The sequence below is a fragment of the Sceloporus undulatus genome, unplaced genomic scaffold, assembly GCF_019175285.1.
Source record: "Sceloporus undulatus isolate JIND9_A2432 ecotype Alabama unplaced genomic scaffold, SceUnd_v1.1 scaffold_17, whole genome shotgun sequence".
In the NCBI taxonomy this organism is placed as follows: Eukaryota; Metazoa; Chordata; class Lepidosauria; order Squamata; family Phrynosomatidae; genus Sceloporus; species Sceloporus undulatus.
In genome coordinates, this window is record NW_024802939.1 from 1,167,315 (window position 1) to 1,190,436 (window position 23,122).

Sequence of the window (23,122 nt, forward strand, 5' to 3'; positions counted from 1 at the left end):
TGAACATGTTTCTCATTAATTACATATATAGCATAAAGAACTAGAAAGGGGTCTTTAAGAACATTCAGCTACATATCACCTGAAGCCCTGAATTCCAGATTTGAGATCTGCTTTATTGAGCTTCATGCCAAAAACATAATGCTCTGACAAAAAGCATGTGCTTGTGAACACTGGGGCAGGACTTGAATTCACTCCCCTTCCTCACTACACAGTTGTATTTTATCCATGTTCAGGTTAATGCTTGCATAACACTACTGATAGCATAGGTCCAAAACATACTATAGAAATAATTCAGTCTGAGACTGCTAGTGCTCAGGAATCCTGATGATTGTAATTTATTGTGGCATCAGAACTCTCTGACAGAGAAGTCTGAATGCCTCACAAAACTACAGTTCCCAGAATTCCCTACCATTGAGCCAGTGTAGTTAGATGTCTCAAACTGGATTATTTCTGCAGTTTGTTTTGGACCACAGACTTACTATAGTGTTTTGTAGCTGAACTGTAGCCCAATGTTTTAATAGAACTATTGGTAACAGACTTAATACAGTATGCCTGCGTCATACGCGGACGCTCTATACATGGCTTTCAGCATATGCTGAAAGCCGCGTGGGACCACGTGGGGCGGCACATCTTCTTTAGATTAATGGGGCACACGCCGCCGCCACATGCACGAGTCCGATTATTTTCAAAAAAGGGTGCACTATATAGTGTTCTGTAGCAGAACTATAACCCATGATATCAACACAGCATAATCTTAGTACTGTACACTGCTAAGTATGTGTATGTGTATGAGTCTCTTCTCATAGTACAGTATTAAAGTAAGTTTTCACTTCTGTGTCTTTGGGTAGCCAAAATCACTACAGAAACACTTAACATCAGTGGACTGTCCTCAAGTAGTGAGCTTGCTACATTGCAGGGAACTGTAAGGACCTTCAGGCCAATAAATGAACAGAATTTAGGAGGTATTAAATTCCCACAAATCCTAGGCACAAGTTCATACTAGCTTGCAACTCATCAGATGGTTCTATAATGTAGCTGTATTACAAGACCACAACAGCAAAGAGAAACAGAATTTTACTAGTGGGCATTAAGTTGCACTTACACACAGACAATTCTCTTGCTGCTTTGTTTCACCATTTAATGACCTTGGTATTCCAAACTAACCTCTCACTCTCTGGTTAAGGATCAATCCCATGCAGGTAACAATGGAGTTACATATTCTTAAGACATACCTTGAGAAAAGGAACAAGATATGGCTGCGGGGAAGACTTCAGCTCAATGTACAGCTTTTTGGTAAACTCTTCTGGTTCAATTTTAGCTTCCTAGGTAGAAAAAAAAAGTTGTAGCATAAATACAACTTGTATCTCCTTTATATCTGCCTACAGCATAACTCACTAATTCACTGACACTCTGGTACTTATGAATTTCATAGCCCCATACTTTGTTCAAGGACAAGCTTTTAAAGAGAAGCTAATATAACTGCTGTTAAAAGCAGTCTATGGCCAGTTTTCACAGGTTCCAAAGCAACACCAATGATAAATTAAAAAGTAGATTTGTAAGTTGTTCCTAAAATAATAATAGTAATAACAGAATTGCACTGATGGCACTACATACTTTGAGGGCCAGATCTGTTCTGTAAAGTATTTGCTACCCCCTGACTACAGAAAAGACTGCATTACAATCTATACTGCTATATCATCTGTTCTTTCAAACAAATTATTATAGCTTTGCATCCAGAAATAGATGGTTAAGGCAAAACAAATAATTTTCTATTGTTTCTCTATTCTGCAGTATTTGTATTATGGGTCCAAAAGACACAGCAAAAATCATCTTCTTTGAGACTGCTTTAACTGTCCTGGCTCAATGCTAGGAAATTTAGGAAACTGTAGTTTTGTGACACATTTAGCCTTCTCTATTAGAGAGCTCTGGTACCATAATAAACTACAATTCCCAGGGTTCCCTAGCACTGAGCCAAGGAAATTAAACCAGTCTCATACGATCTTATTTCTGCAATGTATCTAAGGGTTAAACTACATGCAACATTAAATATATAGTGGGCAGTGGTTTTTTTGTTTCTTACCCCGAAGAAGATCCCATCTGGAAAGGGATGATGGCACTTGGCTAGGGGATGCTGAAACCTCTTTCTCTAACTGTCTGTATGCATGTAAGCTTAGAAGGGGAAGGAGAAAAACTTCCACTGGTGCCAACTGAGGTGTGTGTGTGCATTTTAGCCACCAGGAAAGGAACAAACATAAGAAAAATGGGATAAGAAATCCAAGGTTCTCTTATCCATGTACAGTGGTACCAATTTGAAGGATGCATGCTTTGAATAAAGAAGGCTTATCTGCAAGCCAAGGATTTATATTGTAGCATGTAGTTTAGTCCTAACCAGGGGTTGCCTGGTTTGGATTAAACCCCTTGTATGGAACAGAAACAAAACTACAGAAGTGTTACTACCTACATAGAACAAATGCCATGCAAAATGGAACAGGAGTAATAAAAAGTCAGGCTTATGGAATAAGTTGCAAATCTCTGCCGGGACGGGGGGGGGGGGGGGCAAAAAAAGTTTGTGTATGCTAACTTCCCTCCTATCACAAGAAATGGAGACACAAGAGAAAGCTGGTTTGAAAGTAGCATTCAATATTCCCCAGTTCCTATTCAAACAGACAGTTTTCCATTTCATGCCTTTCCCAAGAAACCATGCAAAATGGTATCAACCTTTCTTCAAAAGGCAATAATGAGAACTTCTAGTACAATAACATGGTGGCAAAAAGAACAGAGTACAATGTGAAATGCTGCTCTGATACTGTAACGAGCACATTATGATCTGGGAATGTTTAGAGCTTTTAGATTACCGTATATACTCGACTATAAGTCGACCTCATGTATAAGTCGAGGGCAGGTTTTGGGGGACAAAATTACGGATTTTCTTTATGTCCCTTGGATAAATCGAGGGTAAAACACTTAGGGACATGCAACAAAGAATCTAAATGATGAAGCAAAGGAAAACAATGTCAAAGAACCTAAAAAACTATGGCAGGCATAACTGTTTTGTCTCACTCTAAAGGATGGATGGAAGAGAGAGTAAAGGGAGGTCAGTGCTTCCAGGACAGATTGTACTCTTGCCTTTCACAGGGGGTGGTTCCCTTTTTATTAAGAATTAAAGTATAGTACTTACATTGACCGGTGGATAAGTCGACCTAGGTTTTTGGGGTCAATTTTTTGACTAAAAATTCTAGACTTATACATGAGTATATACAGTATGCTCAAGTGCTACTGCATCATGCTTTAATGACTGATGTGTGAAGATGTGTGAAGATGGGACAGTAAACTTAGACAACGCCAACATTTCATACATTCAATCTAATGCAAATTTGTACACAACTGAAATGCCAATAAAATCACTTCCAAGTAAAGACATTTAGTATCAGGGCAAAAATACTTGCAGATTAACTTTTACCAACAGATTTTCTACCAGGTTCTTCACATTCTGCCCCATTTCTGGTGAATGAGGTCCATTGGATGCCAGTTTTATAAGTGTCGCAAGAAAGTTTTTGCACTTTTTCACATTTTCCAGCGTTTCCTGGTAAGAATCAAAAGCAAGGGTCTAAATTAAATCCTGATCAATTGTTCTGAAACAGTGTAGAGTTTTGCAATCTTAGACTAATTTGCACTTACTGCAGAAATGCTGGCCTGTGCTACAGTTGTGGCTGTATCATGTATCGTGGTTGCATCACGAACTGATTTTGGAGCAGCAGGCAGTACATGAAAATTAGAAATAGGATGATTTCCTGATGTTTCCTTTAGAGTTGTACTTGTGGTAATACTATTTGTTGATGCTACTGACTGGAAGAAAACAGATGTTTAGCTTCACTAATTTGATTTCTAGCAGGAAAAGACATAAGTTTCCACTATACTCATTAAATAATTACAGTGGTGCCTCGGGTTACGAAATTAATTCGTTCCGCCATTCCTTTCGTAACCCGAAAATTTCGTAACCCGAAACACTTTTCCGTTAGCACTGGAAAGCCTATAGCTGCACTTTGCAGCATTTGAATTTCGCGCCGAAATGAATTTCGTAACCCGAAAAATATTTCGTAACCCGAAACAGTTTTTGCCAATCCAACTTTTTCGTATCCCGGAAATTTCGTAACCCGATCATTTCGTATCCCGAGGCACCACTGTACATGGTTTATCTCTATGAAGGTGATTTTTAAAAAAAGTTTAGTAGTAATTTCTATGGCTAGCTAGGCCAAACTGCAGCCCAACCACATTTGGAGGACAGTGTGATTCCACACCTCTCAAGAAGATACTCAAAATGACTAGGTACAAAAGGATGTACCAGAGACAGGTTATTTTCTGCAGAAGGACCCAAAATATTGAATTCTCTTTATGCATTTAAACTCATGTTGATATATGGGTGTCACTCTGAAGACATATTCATGTGCTTTTATGTATAGGTTTAATTACAATAATTTCTGTTGTTCATGTATTGTCCCTTTTCTTTCTTCTTTCTTTTAACAGCCTTTGAAAAAAAGCCATTAAATATTATTAGGCCAACATGCATTAGAAAAAAAAGGCAGTGGGAGCTAGTTGCAAGAATAACATCACTTTTTTCAACATTCTGAGAGTTTGACTCTTCTTTGCATCCCCACACTTGTCTTCCCCCTGCAATAAATCAATGAAGTATTTCTTCCCCACTCATTAGCAAATCATGGCACAGGAAGTTTTAATACGTTTTAATCATTACTTTTGTGCTCTGAGCACAATCCTACTCCAGTAAGTAATGAGACAGATTGTTTACTTCAAATGACCAGGAAGAAGCTTCCCTCAGTGACACTGCCAAGTGCATATTTGGAATAGATATGGAACACGACTAGAGTGATTTGTGAACCACAACAATAAAAATACCTTAAAAAATCAATGTCAGCAAATACAATGACAGCCATACCTGGATTACAGCAGTCTTCTTAACACCAGAGGTAATGGAATGAGTTGTCTGAGACACCGTTTTAACAGGAGCTGCTAGAACTTTAAGTACCTGATTAGCAGAGTTCTTTCAAGAAAAAAACGAGAATAGATATCAATACATTTGAAGTTAGGACAGCTATATGATGTAACTCAGCTCAACTTCTCTTTTTCATGGAGGTAAGATGAGGCTAAACAGGTACTGGACCACTGTGTTAAGTAATGGGCTGGATAAGGGTTAGGAAACTGGAGCTGAGCTCCGATAAGACAGAGGCTCTGTGGATTGGTAGTTCTCAGATATGCAATTTGGATAAACAAGCTACTGTATATTGGATGGGGTTGCACTCCTGCCAAGGGAATAGGTGGAATACTCCTAGAACCAGCTGCATCACTGGATCTCAGGTGGACTCCAATTGCCTTGGGTCAGCATCAACTGAGCCACCATTTGGGACTATTCCTAGACCAGAATAATTTAGTCACCGTACTTCTACAGGACTCCTGCATTTTATGTGGGGCTGCCCAAGTGGGAAGACAACTGGGAATCTGCTGCTGGTATAAATTGCACAGCAACCTAACTGCTACAAAATACTGCAAAGAAACCCTATGAAACCAGTTTTAAACAAACTACTACTCCGGATGCCAATACACTTCCAATTGAAATTCAAGGTGCTGGTGGTACTATTTAGAGCCCTAAACATTTGGGACCTTTATATCTTTAAGAGTGTCTCTCTCTATATACACTTGTCCGTCCACATTTGCTGGGGATAGGGGCACAGGTCCCCTGTGAATATGGAAAACCCACAAATAACAAAAACACTATGTTTTTACCTGAGAGAACACCTCTCTAGGGATCTCTAGGTCCTCCAGTGCAACACTGTGGTCAACATCTGCCAAACACTGACCACAGAATTGTATAGTTACAAATGCTTAGTGGAGTGTTCTCTCTAGGAATCACCGGGTCCTTCGGCACGGCTTTTGGTTAAAGTTGCACTGGAGGACCTAGATATTCCTAGATAGAACATATTACTAAAATCCATGAATAATCAAATCTGCAAAAGTCAAAGTCGCAAATGTGGCGGGACAAGTATACAGTATATGCTTTCCCAAAGACTGAGGTCTGTTGGAGGCAGCCTTCATTATGTACTACCAATGAGGACAGCACATTGTGTCAGGACATGAGGAAGAACCTTCTCTGTTGTGGCACTAGACAGAGTCATATTAAAATATGACTTTTTATTACAGTATTTGGGATATAATGACTTTATCCAGTTTACTCATATACCTGAGTAACTATTTTAACATTTTAATTTTTTAGTTTAATATGACTATATATTTTAACATTATATTAACTTATGAATTTTATTACTGTTCCACATTTTAATGTTTTTTTTTTAAAAAAATGAAAATTATTTTATTTTATGCCATCTTTGGACATTCAGTAAAAATAAAAATAAATATTCAGTGCCATAGCTGTGTTAGTCTGGATCAGTATGCAAAGGGATGTTGTAGCACCTTTGAGACTATGGGCCGGAACAAATGGCCCTTGAAAGTCACCATTTGGATGGCTTTGGAGTGTGGTGTTTGGACGCTGCACGTTCTGAAGCCATCCAGAATTTGGGCAGCCACCCAAATATGGGCAGCTTCAAGACGCTCCAGAGATGCAGCATTTATATGCCGCACACCACCACCTTCGACAAAGCCAGAAAAGCAGCTTTTTTCCTGCCCAAAAAGGAACTGGGGTTTTTTTCTGCTCCTTTTAGATCTGACTTGAAGACAGATTGGGGCCACAGTGTGAAGTTGTCACGGCCCCAATCCATCTTCAGTGGGGGCAGCTTCAAGCCACTTCTTCATGCTGGTCTATTCTGGCCCAAAGTGGGTAGCATTAGCTTTCCTAGATGTGAGTCTATGAAAGCTAATGCTACCAACTCCTTTATTTTGCTCAGTTAGTCACAAAGGTGCTACAAAATCCCTGTGCATATTCATATTGTGAAGGAAGACTAGTAAGGATGCATTGAGAAACTGGAGCGTGTCCAAAGGAGGGCGACAAAAATGGTGAAGGGTCTGGAAACCATGCCCTATGAGGAACGACTTAGGGAGCTGGGGATGTTTAGCCTGGAGAAAAGAAGGTTAAGAGGTGATATGATAGCCCTGTTTAAATATTTGAAAGGATATCATATTGAAGAGGGAGCAAGCTTGTTTTCTGCTGCTCCAGAGAACAGGACCCGGAACAATGGATGCAAGCTACAGGAAAAGAGATTCCACCTGAACATTAGGAGGAACTTCCTGACAGTAAGGGCTGTTTGACAGTGGAATGCACTCCCTCGGAGTGTAGTGGAGTCTCCTTCCTTGGAGGTCTTTAAACAGAGGCTGGATGGTCATCTGTCAGGGATGCTTTGATTTGGATTTCCTGCATGGCAGGGGGTTGGACTGGATGGCCCTAGTGGTCTCTTCCAACTCTACGATTCTATGATTCTATGTAAGTATTTTTATGTGTGATATATGCAGATTTATGGTTAAAGATATAGAAAGGAAGAATGGCACTTTTCATACTAACTGGTTTGATTTTAGGGGTTGATTTTTTTTAACTCTATTGTAATTTGATGTATTTTACTGTTGTAACCCGCTCAGATTCTTCGTGATTGGGCGGGCTAGAAATAAATCTTTATTATTATATTATATTATTATTATTATGACCACATGAATATGAGGAAGTAGGCGCAAGTCTATGAAAACTTGTGCTACCAACTTCTACCCTTCAGTTAGTCTCAAAGGTGTGGCAAGATCCCATGTCATACTGTTTTATTTCAGAATGACTAAAATTGACTTTAGTCCACTTCTTCAGATGTATTTGAAGAAATACACTGAAATTCATGTAAACTCATGCTAAAATAAATTAATCTTAAAGCTGTCACTAAACTCCTCCCATCCCATTTTCTTTTTATCATGAAATAGGCCAACAGTTATAAATATAAAAGTAGTTACAGAGTTATTATTTTCAGTGCCATCAAAGGCTATGATTATGCATATATAGGAATATATTTGCATGTGCAGAGAGAAATATATTTGCCTTAATATATGAGCACTGATAGTTGGTATAAGCACGTTCAAAGGGGAAGAGCATAACACATCTATGCAATAGGGAACTGGACCAATCTTAAATAGGATTTTTAAAGCCAACAACCTCCTTAATGTTCTAACAGAAATGCAAAAGAAACCTGACACCTGGACTAGATGTGCCTCACTCACAAGGCTACATCCACGAAAGCTGTAATAAAATTCAGCTTCAGTAAAAATTATTTTATAGCAGTGATAGTAGTGAGAGCCATTTTACAGAAATGTGATTATAGGATTACCTGTGGAGTCTGTATTTTGACCACAGATGAATGTGCAGGCATTGACCATCTTACAGTTGTGTTACTTTGGGTCTGGCTTTGGGCTTGCACTAGGGCTTGCTGAGACACCAACATTAGCTGACCAGTGTTACTTCTGAGAAGAACTGTTCCTGCAGGACAGAACACAACAGGGCCTCCATTACATGTTCTTAGTGAAAAAGAAGGATATTGTCTGAGTTTGCTCTAAGTTTGAATCGTACTAAACACTAAAGAATACTTAACATCCATGACACCCTTCACTGTACTTAATTTAGAATTACTGTACTTCATTTAGAAACAATAAAACCACTGTGCTTTTAAAGTTCTGCTTTAAAGTGCCTTTCTATGTTGCACACGGCTACATTTTTGCAGTGGCCCAATTAGCATTATGACAAGTGTATCTTATATTCTGACCTCAAAAAAATCATCAAGTTTAAGAAAAAAGTCAGTTCAGAATTATTTTGCTCATGGGACTATGCTGTTAGAACTTTAAAGATATAGATGTTTCATGATCCCTAGTTATCCAAGGGCAATTAAACACAAGTAGCTTAGCTTATGACCAATTAAATGCTAGTTTAAAGTCAGCTTCCATAAGAATGTTAGTCGTTTGACATCAGTACAACAGATTGTAATTAATATGCTCCAGTAACATGTTTTTATTAATATATAACTGTGTGTTTTCTGAAAAGTATAGCCACGATCTATTCATTTATTTATTCAATTCTGAACAGGACTCATGGTGTATTACTGGATCCCACGGCTTCCACAAAAATCAGTGATCTGCTCCTTCCTCCTATAGGCTTCCATGCATCTCAAAAACTGAATACAGAAAGCTGGAAAAACTCTAAAGCAGGTTTTCAGCACCAGAGGTCTGCAGAAAGACAAGTAAGAGCAGATAGTGCCAATGTAACTGATACTGGCTCGAAAATACATTATTGTATCTTGACCTCTTTATGCCTATCAGATTCACTCTAGGGAAGAGACAAATTATAAATTCTTTGACAGTCATGATGCATATGCCAGAGAAGTGCTTTATGCATGTGCAACATACCAAAAGAATTAACCCTTGTAGAATACATATGTACCAATCAATCTTCATGCATTCATGCAATATACTGCAGATTTTCCCCACAAACAAATTCCATACACACCCACCCACCCAAAAACGATGCCTTTATGAAGGACACTGCCAGGATATGTGTCTCCAAGTTGTTTCCAACCTATGTCAACCCTATGGACACCCTATCATGGAGATTTATTAGTAAGATGGGGTTTGCTTATGTCTTCTTTTGAGGTTGAGAGAGTGTGACTTTCCCAAGGTCATTCAGTGGGTTTCCATGGTTGAGTGGGGATTCAAACCCTGGCCTCCAGAGTTTTAGTCCAATGCTCAAACCACTACATGTTGGCTCATATATTCTTAAAAGACTTTGGAAAAGACAGTTAATACAGATATAGCTCAAAACATTTCACTGACTGGAATAGTTTGGATAGATTAAAAATGAAAAACCTAAATTTTCAAACTCTTAAAATATTTTATATTTGCAGTTTTAATTGCTTTAATTTGTTATTCGCCTTGAGACCTTGGAGGGCTGGGAGGGGGGTACAGAAATACCTTAAAGAGGAATAGATTTAAACAAAAATAAAAATTAGTTGTGCACAAATAAGACACTTAAATTGCTTAAATCTGTCTATATGTAAAGGAAAAAGTTCTGAAGCACTTTTTAAACACTTTAGGTAATATATGCATGTATCATCAACAAGTATCACATTTGTATACAACTATTTGAGCACAACTTTTTTTATAGACAGGAAAGTGCAGATCCTCTGAAGGACACACACATCTCACACTTTTGTGCTTCTCTATAGTAAAAGACCAGTCATAGACCTTTTCTGCAAATCCTTTTAACAGCATCTACTGGTGAAACAACTCTTCCTTCATTTGTAGAAACATTTTCACAAGTATTATTCAAGATAAAAATGACTGGTCCCACAGTGCACATGTTATGTCAATTGTCAGGACACTAGGAGGGAAACAGTTCCAATAAAAAAGGCCCTTGGACTAAGTGAAGAAACAGATTACACTTCATTATTTATTCTTAAGAAATGCATTTGCCAACACAGTAGAAACAGATGTTATTAACTTTCAGAGCTCTGCTATTTGACTTGTTTCAAACACCCCCTTTTAATTAGCACATTGTTACTGGATGTGTGAACATCTATAACTTTCCACACAAAAACTGCCGAGAAACAGGGAGAGGTGGATGACAGCATGCATCCCAAAATAGATCTTATGAATTAGCCCTTAGGCATTTAATTTTTTTAAGGAACATCACTGGGTGCTCAAACTAGGCATCATTGTTATTAGATTTACAGTTCTGAGATCTAGCATTTTAACACTGATTTGAGTCATTCACCTCTGTTTATGATCTTAAGACCTTTACAGAAAATGTATGTCTCAGAGGCGTGTACACAAACAACACACACACACACTTCACAGGCAACATTTCCAACTTGTACCAACTTGCCAGGGTCATAAACGTGCATTACAAATCCGGTTGAAAAGCCACTTTATGTAACAGATAATTTCAGTTATTAAAGCACTTTTTAACTTAGAGCTAAGCGCCATGATACAGTGTTAACACCACTGACAGTCTGGGAACGGATGAAAACTCGCTAGTAGATTTGAGAGATTTCCCAATCAATTGTAAAAGGAGACATGAATCCTGAATAGCCACATAAAGGATGTGTCTAGTGCTACAGTATTATCAGTGTCCAGACACTCATGTACATCCCAAAAATATATGACATCATTAGAACACCCTTTTACTCATGCTACCAACAGAGACATGCTCTGCAGAAGTGTGCTGCCTATAATACTGGATGTAGCATGTACCTGTCATAGCTAGTAACTATTGTTATCTTTTATGAACGGGTCTTATCCTCTTTAAAGCTCTCCAGTCAGATAACCATCACTGCCACCTCATAGTAGCCAAACTGATAATTTGTCTCCAGATCATGTAAATATTTCTACATCATACAAGATACTAACACAAGCACACATTTGCCAATACTCATCATTTTTGTCAAGGTAAAAAGGACCAAAGGGCTCCCCTAACTCTAAAACACACTTTTTAAGATACGGTGACCCAAATTGTACGTACATAGTTCACAGGCCCAGAACTGTTAATAGTGTTGCAAATGTGTTCACACCACAGAGTTTATTAGTAGTTTGATTTTCAAATCCTATCCTAATGGTGACAACATGGAAATGACTTTCTTCCAGCTGTCAAACACTAGGTCACCATTTTCACCAAAGTATGCACCACAATCCTTAGATTCCTTTTGCAGCAGTTACTGGCAACTCAGACCCATCAGCACATATAAGAAATTAAGATTCTTCCTCCCACCCCATCCCCATGATACATTTCTTCACACTTTCTTGCTGTGAGCCACATTTGCCATTTTAAAGTCCCCACCCACAGTATGAAATCCTTTTAGAGATCTTCACTATCCCTGTATTAGTCTTATGTTTTCAACAAAACTGACCATCCCACTGTTCACATCTGGCTCCAGTTTATTAATGAATACCAGTAAATTAAAGGATGCATCCCAGCATAGATCTTAGAGAGACAACATTATTGCTTATATTACTGTTCAGGTTCCATATGAAAACTATTCATTCCTGTCATGTGCATCTTACTTCCTATCCACAGAAATACCCAGACGTGAAGCTATGGGAGGAAGAGGGAAGATATTACCACCACTACCCTCATAAGAATTCTGCTTCTGCCCATGAAAGTTTACTTCAGTCCCCAAATTTCTAGAATTAGAGAGAGAGAAAGAGAAAGAAAGAGAGAGGGGCAGGGGAAAATTTAAACCTCATACCTAAAACTCTTCTATTTGCTATGTTTGCATTCCCTTGGTCACTCTGCCTGTCCCTTTGCTTTGGATGCCTAAACTGTAATTTCTAAATTTTCAACCTGAAGTTTCATTTATTACAGTGCTAAAAATCTGAACATAGATGTAAAATTTCCTGGGGTTCAGAATTCTTATTTGGGGGGGGCAATCCTCATGTTGCCTCCTCTATAGCAATACACCTGCAGAGACCTCTCCTCTAATTCTACAACTATGAAGTCTGCTCAGCAGCTTTTGGTGAGGAACCATTTCCAGTGCTTTTTGAAAGGGCAAATGCACCACATTAACCAGATTGTGTTTATGAAATCTTAAGACTACAGAAGCCATGATGACTCTCCTTCAGAGTGGAGATGCAATGTTTAATTCACAATGTTTCTATATCTAAACAAGCCTTCAACAGCATTATAAAAAGAGCTAAGATTCAGCAGAGAGAAAATTTCCAGAACTATGTAGTAGGCTTATTTTTTATTAATCCCAGAACTAACACCAGAGTGTTTGCCCAAAATACAAACATCTTAGAACAGAGATTGAGTGGTTCTCCAGATGTCACTAGTCTGCAGCTTCTATTATGTATTACCCTTCTCTATGCTAGCTAGAAGTTATGAAAGTTGCAATCAAACAACATCTGTACGGCCATGTATTTCCAGTCCTGCATTAGAATAACTACTGCTTAAATCTGCCTATATGTAAAGGCAAAAATTCTGAAGCAATTTTTAAACACTTTTTAGGTGACATATACATGTGTCATTAACAAGTGTCGTATCTGAAAAAGCATCCTTTCCTATGAGAAGGAATGGGAATGCCTCTTTTAAGACCATAGTTGTATTTTTAGGTGATGCACGCATGTGTCATCTTTGAAGAGGCATCCCTTCCTATGTGAAAGAATGGGAATGCCTCTTATAAAATCATGCATGTAGTAACTATTTCCCTCAAAGCTGTCTGATCAATAAATATTTTTGTTCCACCCTTCACTTAAAGAGTTCAAAGCAAAGAGAGGAAAGCACATTCCTTTTGTTTCACTGTCACTTCTGATCAAATCAGGTTTTAAAATGTGAGATTCCCAAAATCCCTTTACCAGTAAAAAGAACAGAATGACTACTGTTCATAGCATCATGGCTCATGGGGAGGAGGCACTAGCCCCAACCATCCGACACTCTAGCCCAGCTTTCCTAATATAGAAATCGAACACCAGATGACAGGCAATTCATAGCTTTTCTCAACTCTGCTGCTGTGCAATTGACTAGGCAGCCTTGTACAAAGATAGATAAAAAGATCTGGCACAGGGAGAATGGAGGAATGAGAGATTTGGCTATATCTGACACTGTCACACTATACTGTTATAGTACCATAATTCCGCTTTCAATTACTATGGCTGTCTCCTGCGTAATTTTGGGATTTGTAGTTTAAGGAGGGGCATTTAGAATTCTCAGCCAGAGAACTCTTAGGTATCACTAAACTACAAACCACAGAATTCCACAAGAGGAAGCCATAACAATCAAAGTGGAAGAACAGCACTATAACAGTGTAGCGTGATACTGTCCTTGTTATTTGCAGTAGAGGGAGTGAAGAACTAAGAGATAAAAGAAGAGAGAAAGAGGTGAGCATGGAGATGCAAAACATCAACAAGGAAAAAGAGGATGCGCAGGAACAGAATAATAACCAAGAATGTACAGGAAATACAGAATATAAAGGACCATAGAGAACTAACAAAGCCCTAATACCAAGTTGGGAATTGGTGCACCAAATATAATTCTGTAATCTAAAGCTGCAATCTTTGAGGCATGTATTTATGACATATGCGAACTATCACAGAAGAAACTTACCAGGATGGCCTGCAATAAAATATGGAAACAAATGTCACATATACATTGGGATTTATTCATAATCAAGTACATATGAACTCAGGTTAAGAGAATGTTTACTAGTGATGGTTAAAGCTGCTTTTGCAATTCTGTGTCAAAATGCAAGTTCTATATGGGCTAGGATGTAAGGCAGCTTTAAAATGGCTTTCTTCTACTTTCTGACTTTGACATTCACTGTGTAGATGGGCTGTATAAAAGGCCCAGGGCTGCTTTTGGTGTCATGTGTCAAAATGCCTTTTAGACTGAGGCACATGGCCTAACCAGTGTAACTGCTTTTATGATCCCCCGTCTATAAAGTACACAAAGGTTGTATAACACTGCCATCTAATGGAACTGCTAACAAGCACCTTTTATCTTCATAAAATCCAAGTGTTTATCACAAAAAGTGCCAGAGTGCATGAACTCATTAGCTCTAGCTTATTATACAGGTTTATATTTAAAGGCATGCCTACACAATTATAATACTGAATTGAAGCATTCTCTTGAGGAGATCAAATGCTCCACTATTTTAGAATGCCACATCTCTGGGGTTGTATGTTTCTGTGCACCAAGATATTCTTAAACCCAAACTGGACACGAACACATTGCCAGCATGGCTGCAAATAAGCCATTTTCTCAATGTACAAATATTTAGTAATGGCAAAAAAATGTTATTGCATTGTTACTGCCAGTTATTACATCACTGATTACACAAGCTATTGTTTATCGTGTCAAATGACATTTAAAAAAGATCTTATCTACTCGGAGTCAAGGTCTCCAGATGGACAGTATCTAGGCAGAAATACTCTATACTTTCAAAGCTAGACTTAACTCTGGTACTGGAGAATGCCAACCCAATTCTACTCTTGCCTTCACTTGCCCTTTCTCGCATCAGCTAGCAAGCCTGTCAACTTCTGTCCCATCCTCATTTGGCACTTGATTAGATGGACCAGTGGTCAATGGTCCAGCCTAGTACAAAGAAGCTTCATGGGGTCTGGTCTTGAAGATTTCCACACATGCACCATTCACATTTTTAACTTCAAAGTTCCCAAAACACACTGCAGAAATACTGTACTCTGGTTTGAGACTTCTTTAACTGCCCTAGCTCAGTGCTAGAGAATTCTGGGAACTATAGTTCTGTGAAACATTTAGCCTCCTCTGTCAGAGCGCTCTGGTGCCACAATAAACTACAGTTCCCAGAATTCCTCAGCACTGAACTAGGGCAGTTAAAGCAGTCTCAAACCTGATTATTTCTCTGTGTTTTGGACCTGAGTGAACTTTTTAAACAAAAATTGACAGTACACTGATAGCTATGCAGAAACAGTAGCTTACCACCTGGAGGCAAATACTAACAGGCTGCAGTCCTTTATTGGGGGACAAAACCCATCTTCTTCTTCTTTAACAGTAGAGTTTGTATTTAGATAAACAAATATATCAAGGACATTTTCCTTTATACTGTTCCTTTAATTTAACCTTTATTTAATATCTTCCTTGAAACCTTTTAACAGTATCTTTATGAGGCTGCTCATGTATCTGTATAAAATTGTCTCCACTCAGAGAGATGTTTTTATGTTGCAACCAATGAGGTAGGTAAGTAGCCCTACTCAATGAGCTTTATACACAAGAAAGAATTTCAACCCAGTTCTTCAGTTACAAGTCTAAAGCCTATACTGTGATTTTTTTATTCAAATAACTAAAAGCACTGATACAGGGGTGAACATTTTGTACTACAGTATTTATCTGTAGAAGTGTGTTCAGACAATATTGGTAATATAATAAACCAATATAATATCAGCCCAGTTGGGCAGATTCAATATTTATCATTTTGGAAAAAGTTATATAAATAAAGTGTGTGTGTGTGTGTGTGTGTGTGTGTGTGTGTGTGTATTTCCAGGCAGATATTCTAAGAAGTAGCCATCATTTATAAATCTTTGGGAATGTTACAAATAATAAATTACAGTACTAGTTCTCAGTGCCTTCACTTTCCTTAATATAAGCAACATAAGGGGAACATATGCTATTGAATTGTCATGTCTTAAAATATTTATGGGAATTTAAATGAATTCAAAGCCTTATTTAGAAAATGTTTCAAGATTTAAATCACAAGCAGCTTTATTTATTTTTTCTTAAACAAGAGTTTGGTCAACCTGTTATCAGCTTCAGCCGATACGCCAACTGCGACCCTTCCTTGGCCGGGGGGACCTTGAAACCGTTACACATGCTCTGGTAACCTCTCGATTAGATTTCTGTAATGCGCTTTACATGGGGCAACCCTTGTACCAAACCCAGAAGCTTCAATTAGTGCAGAATATGGCTGCTCGGCTGGTTACTGGATGTTCCAGGGCCAGCCATAAAACACCAGTCCTAAAAGATCTCCATTGGCTGCCTATTCACTTCTGGGCCGAATACAAAGTGTTGGTTATCACCTATAAAGCCCTAAATGGCTTGGACCCAGGGTACTTGGAGGACCGCCTCTCCCCATACAATCCGCCCCGCACTCTCAGGTCGGGTGAAAGACATCTTTTAAGAGTTCCAGACGCTCGATATATATCAGCTCAGAGGGCTTTCTCTATTTCAGCCCCTCAGCTCTGGAACTCCCTCCCCAATGAGCTCCGTACTCCCACCTCCCTCGATGCTTTCAAGAAGAACTTGAAGACTTTTTTGTTCTGCCAGGCTTTCCCCCCGTGAGCCTTGTGGTCATTCTCTTCCCCTTGGCAATGTTTTTGTGTATTCCATTCTACACAGCCACTTGTATAGGGTGTTGTTAGTTTTTACTGTTCTTAATTGCTAACTTTGTATTATTGTCATGCTGATGTTTTAATTGTCTTACTCTTTGATGTACACCGCTGTGATCGCTGGAATAGCGGTATAGAAATAAAATTTTATTATTATTATTTATTATTAATAAGTTTCATTAACAGATTAATAAACAGCATAAAGCTTCTGATAAAAAACACAACAATGTCAAAAATCTAGAAAAATATAGCTACATTTGTAATTATATTCCCACTACAAATCACATAGCAGGTACAGAATGGCAATAGCAACAAAACTAATTATAGGCAATGTCACTACAGTCAGTTTTGGAAAACTGTCCAAAGAGAGCAACAAGGAGGCAACCTATGTTATTAATACCACATTCTAGTGTGGAGGCACTATAATTTGGGTAGTTGCTGGAGTAACTGCCCCATATAAGAGCATACTGCAAACTATGTACATGAACAGTCTGCTTGAATTTTTGTCTTTCAAAGTGCAGGATTTGACACATTATTCTAGACCAGTCATTCCCAAATGTTCATTCTCCAGATATTTTGCTCCCAGAGTTCCTGATAATTCTAGAGATTAAGAACAACCATGATAAAAGCCCTTAGTGGTCTCTCTACTAAATGTACCTGTGAGGGTGGCAGGATCCAGAGAAGGTCCTAATGTAAAACAATATCAGAGCCCAGGCAAGCTTATATGAAAGAATATGGTACTTCAGATAGCCTGAACCCAAGTCATGTAGGGTTTGAACTCTGCACAGAAATACTTTTTTGTGAGATTTTTCCAGCTATGTGGCCATGTACTGTAAGAATATGTTGCTAGGGATAAAATCTTCCAGAACATGACCACATTGCCCTACCGCCCCCCCCCAAAAAAAAACCCCATGGATGTTGGCCATGAAAGCCTTCGACTTCACATCTGCCCAGAAACATAACAGTAGCCAGTGCAACTAGTCCCTATTACCAGGCCCAGTCAACAATATGGCTGCATCTCCTTGGGCCAGCTGAAGGTTCTGAACATTTTTCACTGGCAGACCAATGTAAGGTACGGTACATTACAGAAACCCAAACGGGATGCAACTAAATCATGTGTCACTATAGCTAGATTAGACATTTTGCTTTAACTCTGTACATGTATTCTTGACCCCACAGAAAAAGAATAACCCCGTTCAGCACAAAGCTAAATCCTGTCCCTGATCTACTTATGACTGACCAAGAACATCTGTTTTGTCTGGCTCAAGCTTCAATTTAGTCTTTTATCCACTCTTTTGCTGATATTAAGAGTAAAATAGGCATAGCTCCCCACCCCTATTTCTTTAGATTGAGTGATCGAGGGTTCTTTGTTGTTTGCATTGTTGGAGGTCCCTGTTGTCACCTCCTAGTTGCCTAGGCTTCCAATTCAAGAACAATGGTCCAAACTGGCACAGTTAGCATTAACACTCCACTTAAAAAGTGTTGAAATGTCAGAATATTTAATATTGGGGAATGAGCAGGTTCTCTGTTATTCTTTCAGACTATCCTAGGCTATCAATTACATAATGGATCTACAACTATACAAATATACTATAGAAACATAGACTTTTTATGTGTCTAGGCAGATTAACTATCAGTTGACTTTACCCAACATGTAAAACATATTAGCATCCCACTCAGTGCTATCGTATGTACAGATGTGCATTTGATAAGAAATGCCTCATGAAATTCTTTCACATTCATCTTTACAAATATTAAGAGGCATCATTATACATTGGTCTCACATTTCTAAGGAAGTGAGCCTTTTAATCTCTACTTTCTTCCTAGAAGGAATCTCTACTTAACACATACTGTATTTCACTTAAGCCTAACATTTATGGATGAAAACAAAGGCATTCTTGGGAAATAATATTCCTGGGCATTAATATGCCCAGCAGCACCCATTACACACACACACACACACACACACAAATATAAATTATCTATGTCAGGCATCCATTATAATCAAAGTGGACATTTATCTATTTAGAAAATACTATATTATTATAACCTATTTGAAAGCAAAAGCTCTCCTATCAGCATAATCTGGGTAGCTATCAGCCAGGAACAGTGAAACTACATACTACATGCTTAGTATCTCCAATTAGCTAGTTTTATAACATCTCTACTTTCTCTACATCTACTCAGAGATCTCACAAACATAATTAGTCTCATCTAATCAGAGATGGATCTTACTGGTCTTTAATCAGTGACTCATAATTTGAAGGCCAGTGTTTCTTGATTGCCTTGTATCAGATCACATCAGATATCAATGTTAGTAACCCTCTTATACCAATGCAATATTTTGTGTTTGTTTCTTTCTCTTTCAGGCCATTTGTTTTATCACATTGTTTTGAGTTAGTTCGATTTCATACCTGGTGATTAACCCATTCACTTATACGCTTAACACCACACACATGCCTTTTTGGCTTCATACTTTGGGCAGACATACACATCTCTTTACTGTTAAGGCTTCAAGGCTTTGGTTTTTGCAAAATCAAACTCCAAATCAATGCTTAGCCTGTTAGAAATACTGGTTTAAAACACAACAACTTCCTCAGATTTAGGTGGAAAGGAGAAACAGAGTTGGGTAACATCACCATACTGGTGGCAATGGACTTTTAAAGATTCAAAAACCCTCTCCCAGTTCTCATCTGTTTATTAAATAGCACAGGGTACAAAATGGACAGCTGAAGGACACCACAAGCAGTCAAGACATCAATAGGAATTCCCAAGACCACATTTTTGATAAAGTTGTCCATCAAGGTAACTAAAGTTGCTTCTAGCCCAAAAGAACGCATGAAAGGGATATAGATAAACTACAGTATCTCACCCAGGAACCCCTGGATCCAGAAGGCCATCTCATGCTCTATTCACATATGCAATAGCTCCCCTGATTTCAGGCTACAGCTTTTTCCAGTCTTATATGGAAATGCCAGGGGCTGAATCTGAGACTTTTCCATGTCAAGAGTGTATACTCCTACTGAGATATAGCCCTTTGTTAAGATTGTAGACTACCAATGGTTTATTGCCTCTTAGTATAAAATTATTATTATCATTATTATTATTATTATTATCCTTTATTTATAAAGCGCTGTAAATTTACACAGCACTGTACATAAATTTTTTAGTCAGACGGTTCCCTGCCCTCAGGCTTACAATCTAAAAGACACGACACAAAAGGAGAAGGGAGTGGTGGTGGGGAATAGGATCAGGTCCAGCAGATCTTCTCAACCTCTGAGGCCTGGACCAAGGCAGATGGACTGGAGGAAGGGCTTGGCTTCTTGGAGCTAGCCTGCCTTCCGCTCCCTCAAGATGGTGGATGAAGGGAGGGCTTTTCTTCTTCCAGGCAGGCCTGTTAGAGCTAGCCAGTTTACATTCTGCAAGATTGTTGTTGTGTGCCTTCAAGTAGTTTCTGACTTATGATGACCCTAAAGCAAACTTATCACAGTTTTGGTAAGATAGGTTCGGAGAGTTTGCTTTCCCCTTTCTCTGAGGTTGAGAGTGTGTGTCACCCAGTAGGTTTCCATGACTGAATTCAGACCCTGGTCTCCAGAGTCATAGTTTCACACTCAAACAACAACCCAACACTCTCTATTCTACAGGATACTGAAAGAAAATTAAAGGTGTTCTAGAATAGATCCCACCTGTTGCTCAAGAGCCTGGTTCTTAAAGAGCTTATAGGTAAACCTTCCATATTTGTGCAGCTTCTACAAACCAATGTTTGCTTGTTAAGCAGGAAAATAATAGAAACCTGAAGCAGCACTACCAAATTCTTCAATTGGAACTCAGCTTCTAGCAAAGGGAATTGAGCTAAGGACTGTCAATTTCTCAGTAACAGCATATAAAATAGATAATCTCTTGCAATCCATTATAAAGTCACCATAGTTTACATAAATTCTGACTGGGCCTTATGAAGATCAACCAGTAATCCCTTTTGCACTTTACCTAAACAATCATGCGTTTGACTGGGAGCTGCTCTTGCGCTGTTAGGACAAATGGCTTTCATGCTTCCCAGATACATTTAACAACTGCCTCTCTTGTGTTTGCTACCTGTTCTGTGCATTCCATTCTCTTCTGTACAACCTTCCCTCTCAAAAGGATGATTGTGATGGTACTAGTGTGATCCAGCAAGTGAAGAATTAGATGATACAAGTAAAGGAGATCTGAGAAGCACTGCATCCTTCTATCATCCACTGTGGCATTTTCACTTTCTATATACCACACTAGTCAAGCCTCATCTGAAGTACTGCATTCAGTTCTGGAAGGGTACAGCAATAAGTTGGTGAAGGTTCAGGGAAGGGCAACGAGGATAGTAAGAGGTATGGAGAACAAAACATATAAGGAAAGGTCAAGGGAGTTTGGCATATTTAGCTCGGAGAAGAGAAGATTGAGGAGAGACAGGACTGTGCTCTCTAAATATCAAAAGTGCTCTCACAGAGAGGAAAATGCAGGTTTGTCCTCTGCTGTCCTGGAGGGATAGGGCCAGGTGTAATGGTTTTCAGTTAGAAGAGAAGATTTCGATTGAACATTATAAGGTATGTCTTGGCAATAAGAACTGTTTGACAATGGAATCAATCACCTAGAGATGTGTTGGGGTCTCTTTCTCTGCACAGCTTCAGAAAGAAGCTGGACAACTACCCAGTGGACCCAGCTGGATTTCCTGCACTGAGGGACTGAACTGATGGTCTCTGCCGCCCTGCCCCCCCACAAAAAAAAACTATGATTCTCTGATTTTACCTATAATTAAAACGCTTTAAATTCTGAAAATCTTTGGTTCCGTTGACTCATTTCATTTTGTATTGTCATGAGACAATACAAAATAGTACTAACAAGTGCTAGCTATCCTGTTGTCTGACAGATCCTCCACCAGTGTCATCCCCCACTACTACTGCTGCCCAGTAGCTTTTTGGCACATTTAGGTGGTGTACAGACTGCCCCTTTGGGGCAGCCTGTACCCGCCCCTTTCCCCGACGGATTGGGGCCTCAGCTGCCACAGCAGCAGCCCTGAGGCCCCGATCCGCCATTTTTCCAGGCCATGGGGAAGCGGCAAAAGGCCGCTTCCCCGCGGCCTGGAAAGGGTTGTCCTTGGGACTTCATGCCCCAAGGACACCTGACAGCAGCGGGGAATGGGAGAAAGGGGCCACTTGGCCCCTTTCTCCTTTGTGTCACTGGAGCAGCTGTGTAAAGACTGCGCCAGCGACACAAACCCAGAAAGGAGCTCCAAAATGGAGCTCCTTCCATGGCTCCAAGATGTCACATCCGCACCGCCCCATTTGGAGACGGCGCGGCTGTGACATCGTAATGGCAGCGCCTATGTAGAATGGGCACTGCCATTACAACGTTGCGGGGCATCTGGAAAGGACGTCCCGAGGCAACCCTAGTACGTGTGCAGGCAGGCGCAAAGCGCTGGTCTGTACAGCACCATAGTCTGGCTCATCAGCAAAAGTCTGACTGATATGGGATATCATATCAGTAGTACAGAGCAACACTGCAGTTGTGTAACTCAAGCTGTAGATATACACCTGTATAAAGAACCATAAAAATCTCCAGATATTATTGTGCAGCCTGGTTCCATAACTCCCCTCTGTCAAGAATAAGGCAAGGGATGTTGGAGAGGAAGCAAAGATGAGTGCAGAAACAGACAAATTTGCCTTCACATTCCAAGCCACTATGAAATGACACCCAAGGATATTTTTCTCATGCTGGATTTCAGGAGTCACATCTATTTTCAAATCAGTGCAACCTTAGTAACAAAAGAGAAATAGTCTGGATACATACATACTGAAATGCACTGGTTTACAGAAAACCTTCAATGTAATGATTTATCATTTCTCTAAAATTTAAGGTCCACGTCAAGCATGGGTGTTTGCAGTAGAAGCAGTTCATTAAGGAACTGCATTGACTACTCAAAACATGAAACAAAAACAACAAAGTAGCAAGACATCCACATATGCATTTCAAACATGGAGAGTTGTATAATGTCAAGCCTATTCAAAAAGTGTACTGTATTGAAGCCTACTGAAAAAGTATATTGTTGCACTTAGGCTTCCAAGAGCAACAATTAATTCTCTTTTTCTGAGAAAAGACAGTCAGTCTGAGGATTCTGAAGCTGTGCAGGGCCACAAAAACATTATTGGGGCCACACTTTGCTCACCCCATCCTACTTAGATGCAACTTGTTTTTTTTATCATGGTCAAGAAAGGATGTCATCTCAATGTTACTGGCTATATCTGAGAAGCTACTGAAGGCT

The 23,122-nt window shown here is 39.2% G+C and overlaps 1 protein-coding gene across 1 annotated transcript in view; it reads right to left on the reverse strand.

Annotated features, from left to right (window-relative positions):
* Nucleotides 1–23,122, reverse strand: part of LOC121917411 (transcription initiation factor TFIID subunit 4B-like) — a 112,030-nt gene that overhangs the window by 83,394 nt on the left and 5,514 nt on the right. Inside the window, 5 exon segments of the mRNA XM_042443350.1 lie at nucleotides 1,233–1,322; nucleotides 3,461–3,583; nucleotides 3,679–3,846; nucleotides 4,952–5,056; nucleotides 8,322–8,470. Coding sequence (XP_042299284.1) covers nucleotides 1,233–1,322; nucleotides 3,461–3,583; nucleotides 3,679–3,846; nucleotides 4,952–5,056; nucleotides 8,322–8,470 — 635 coding nt within the window.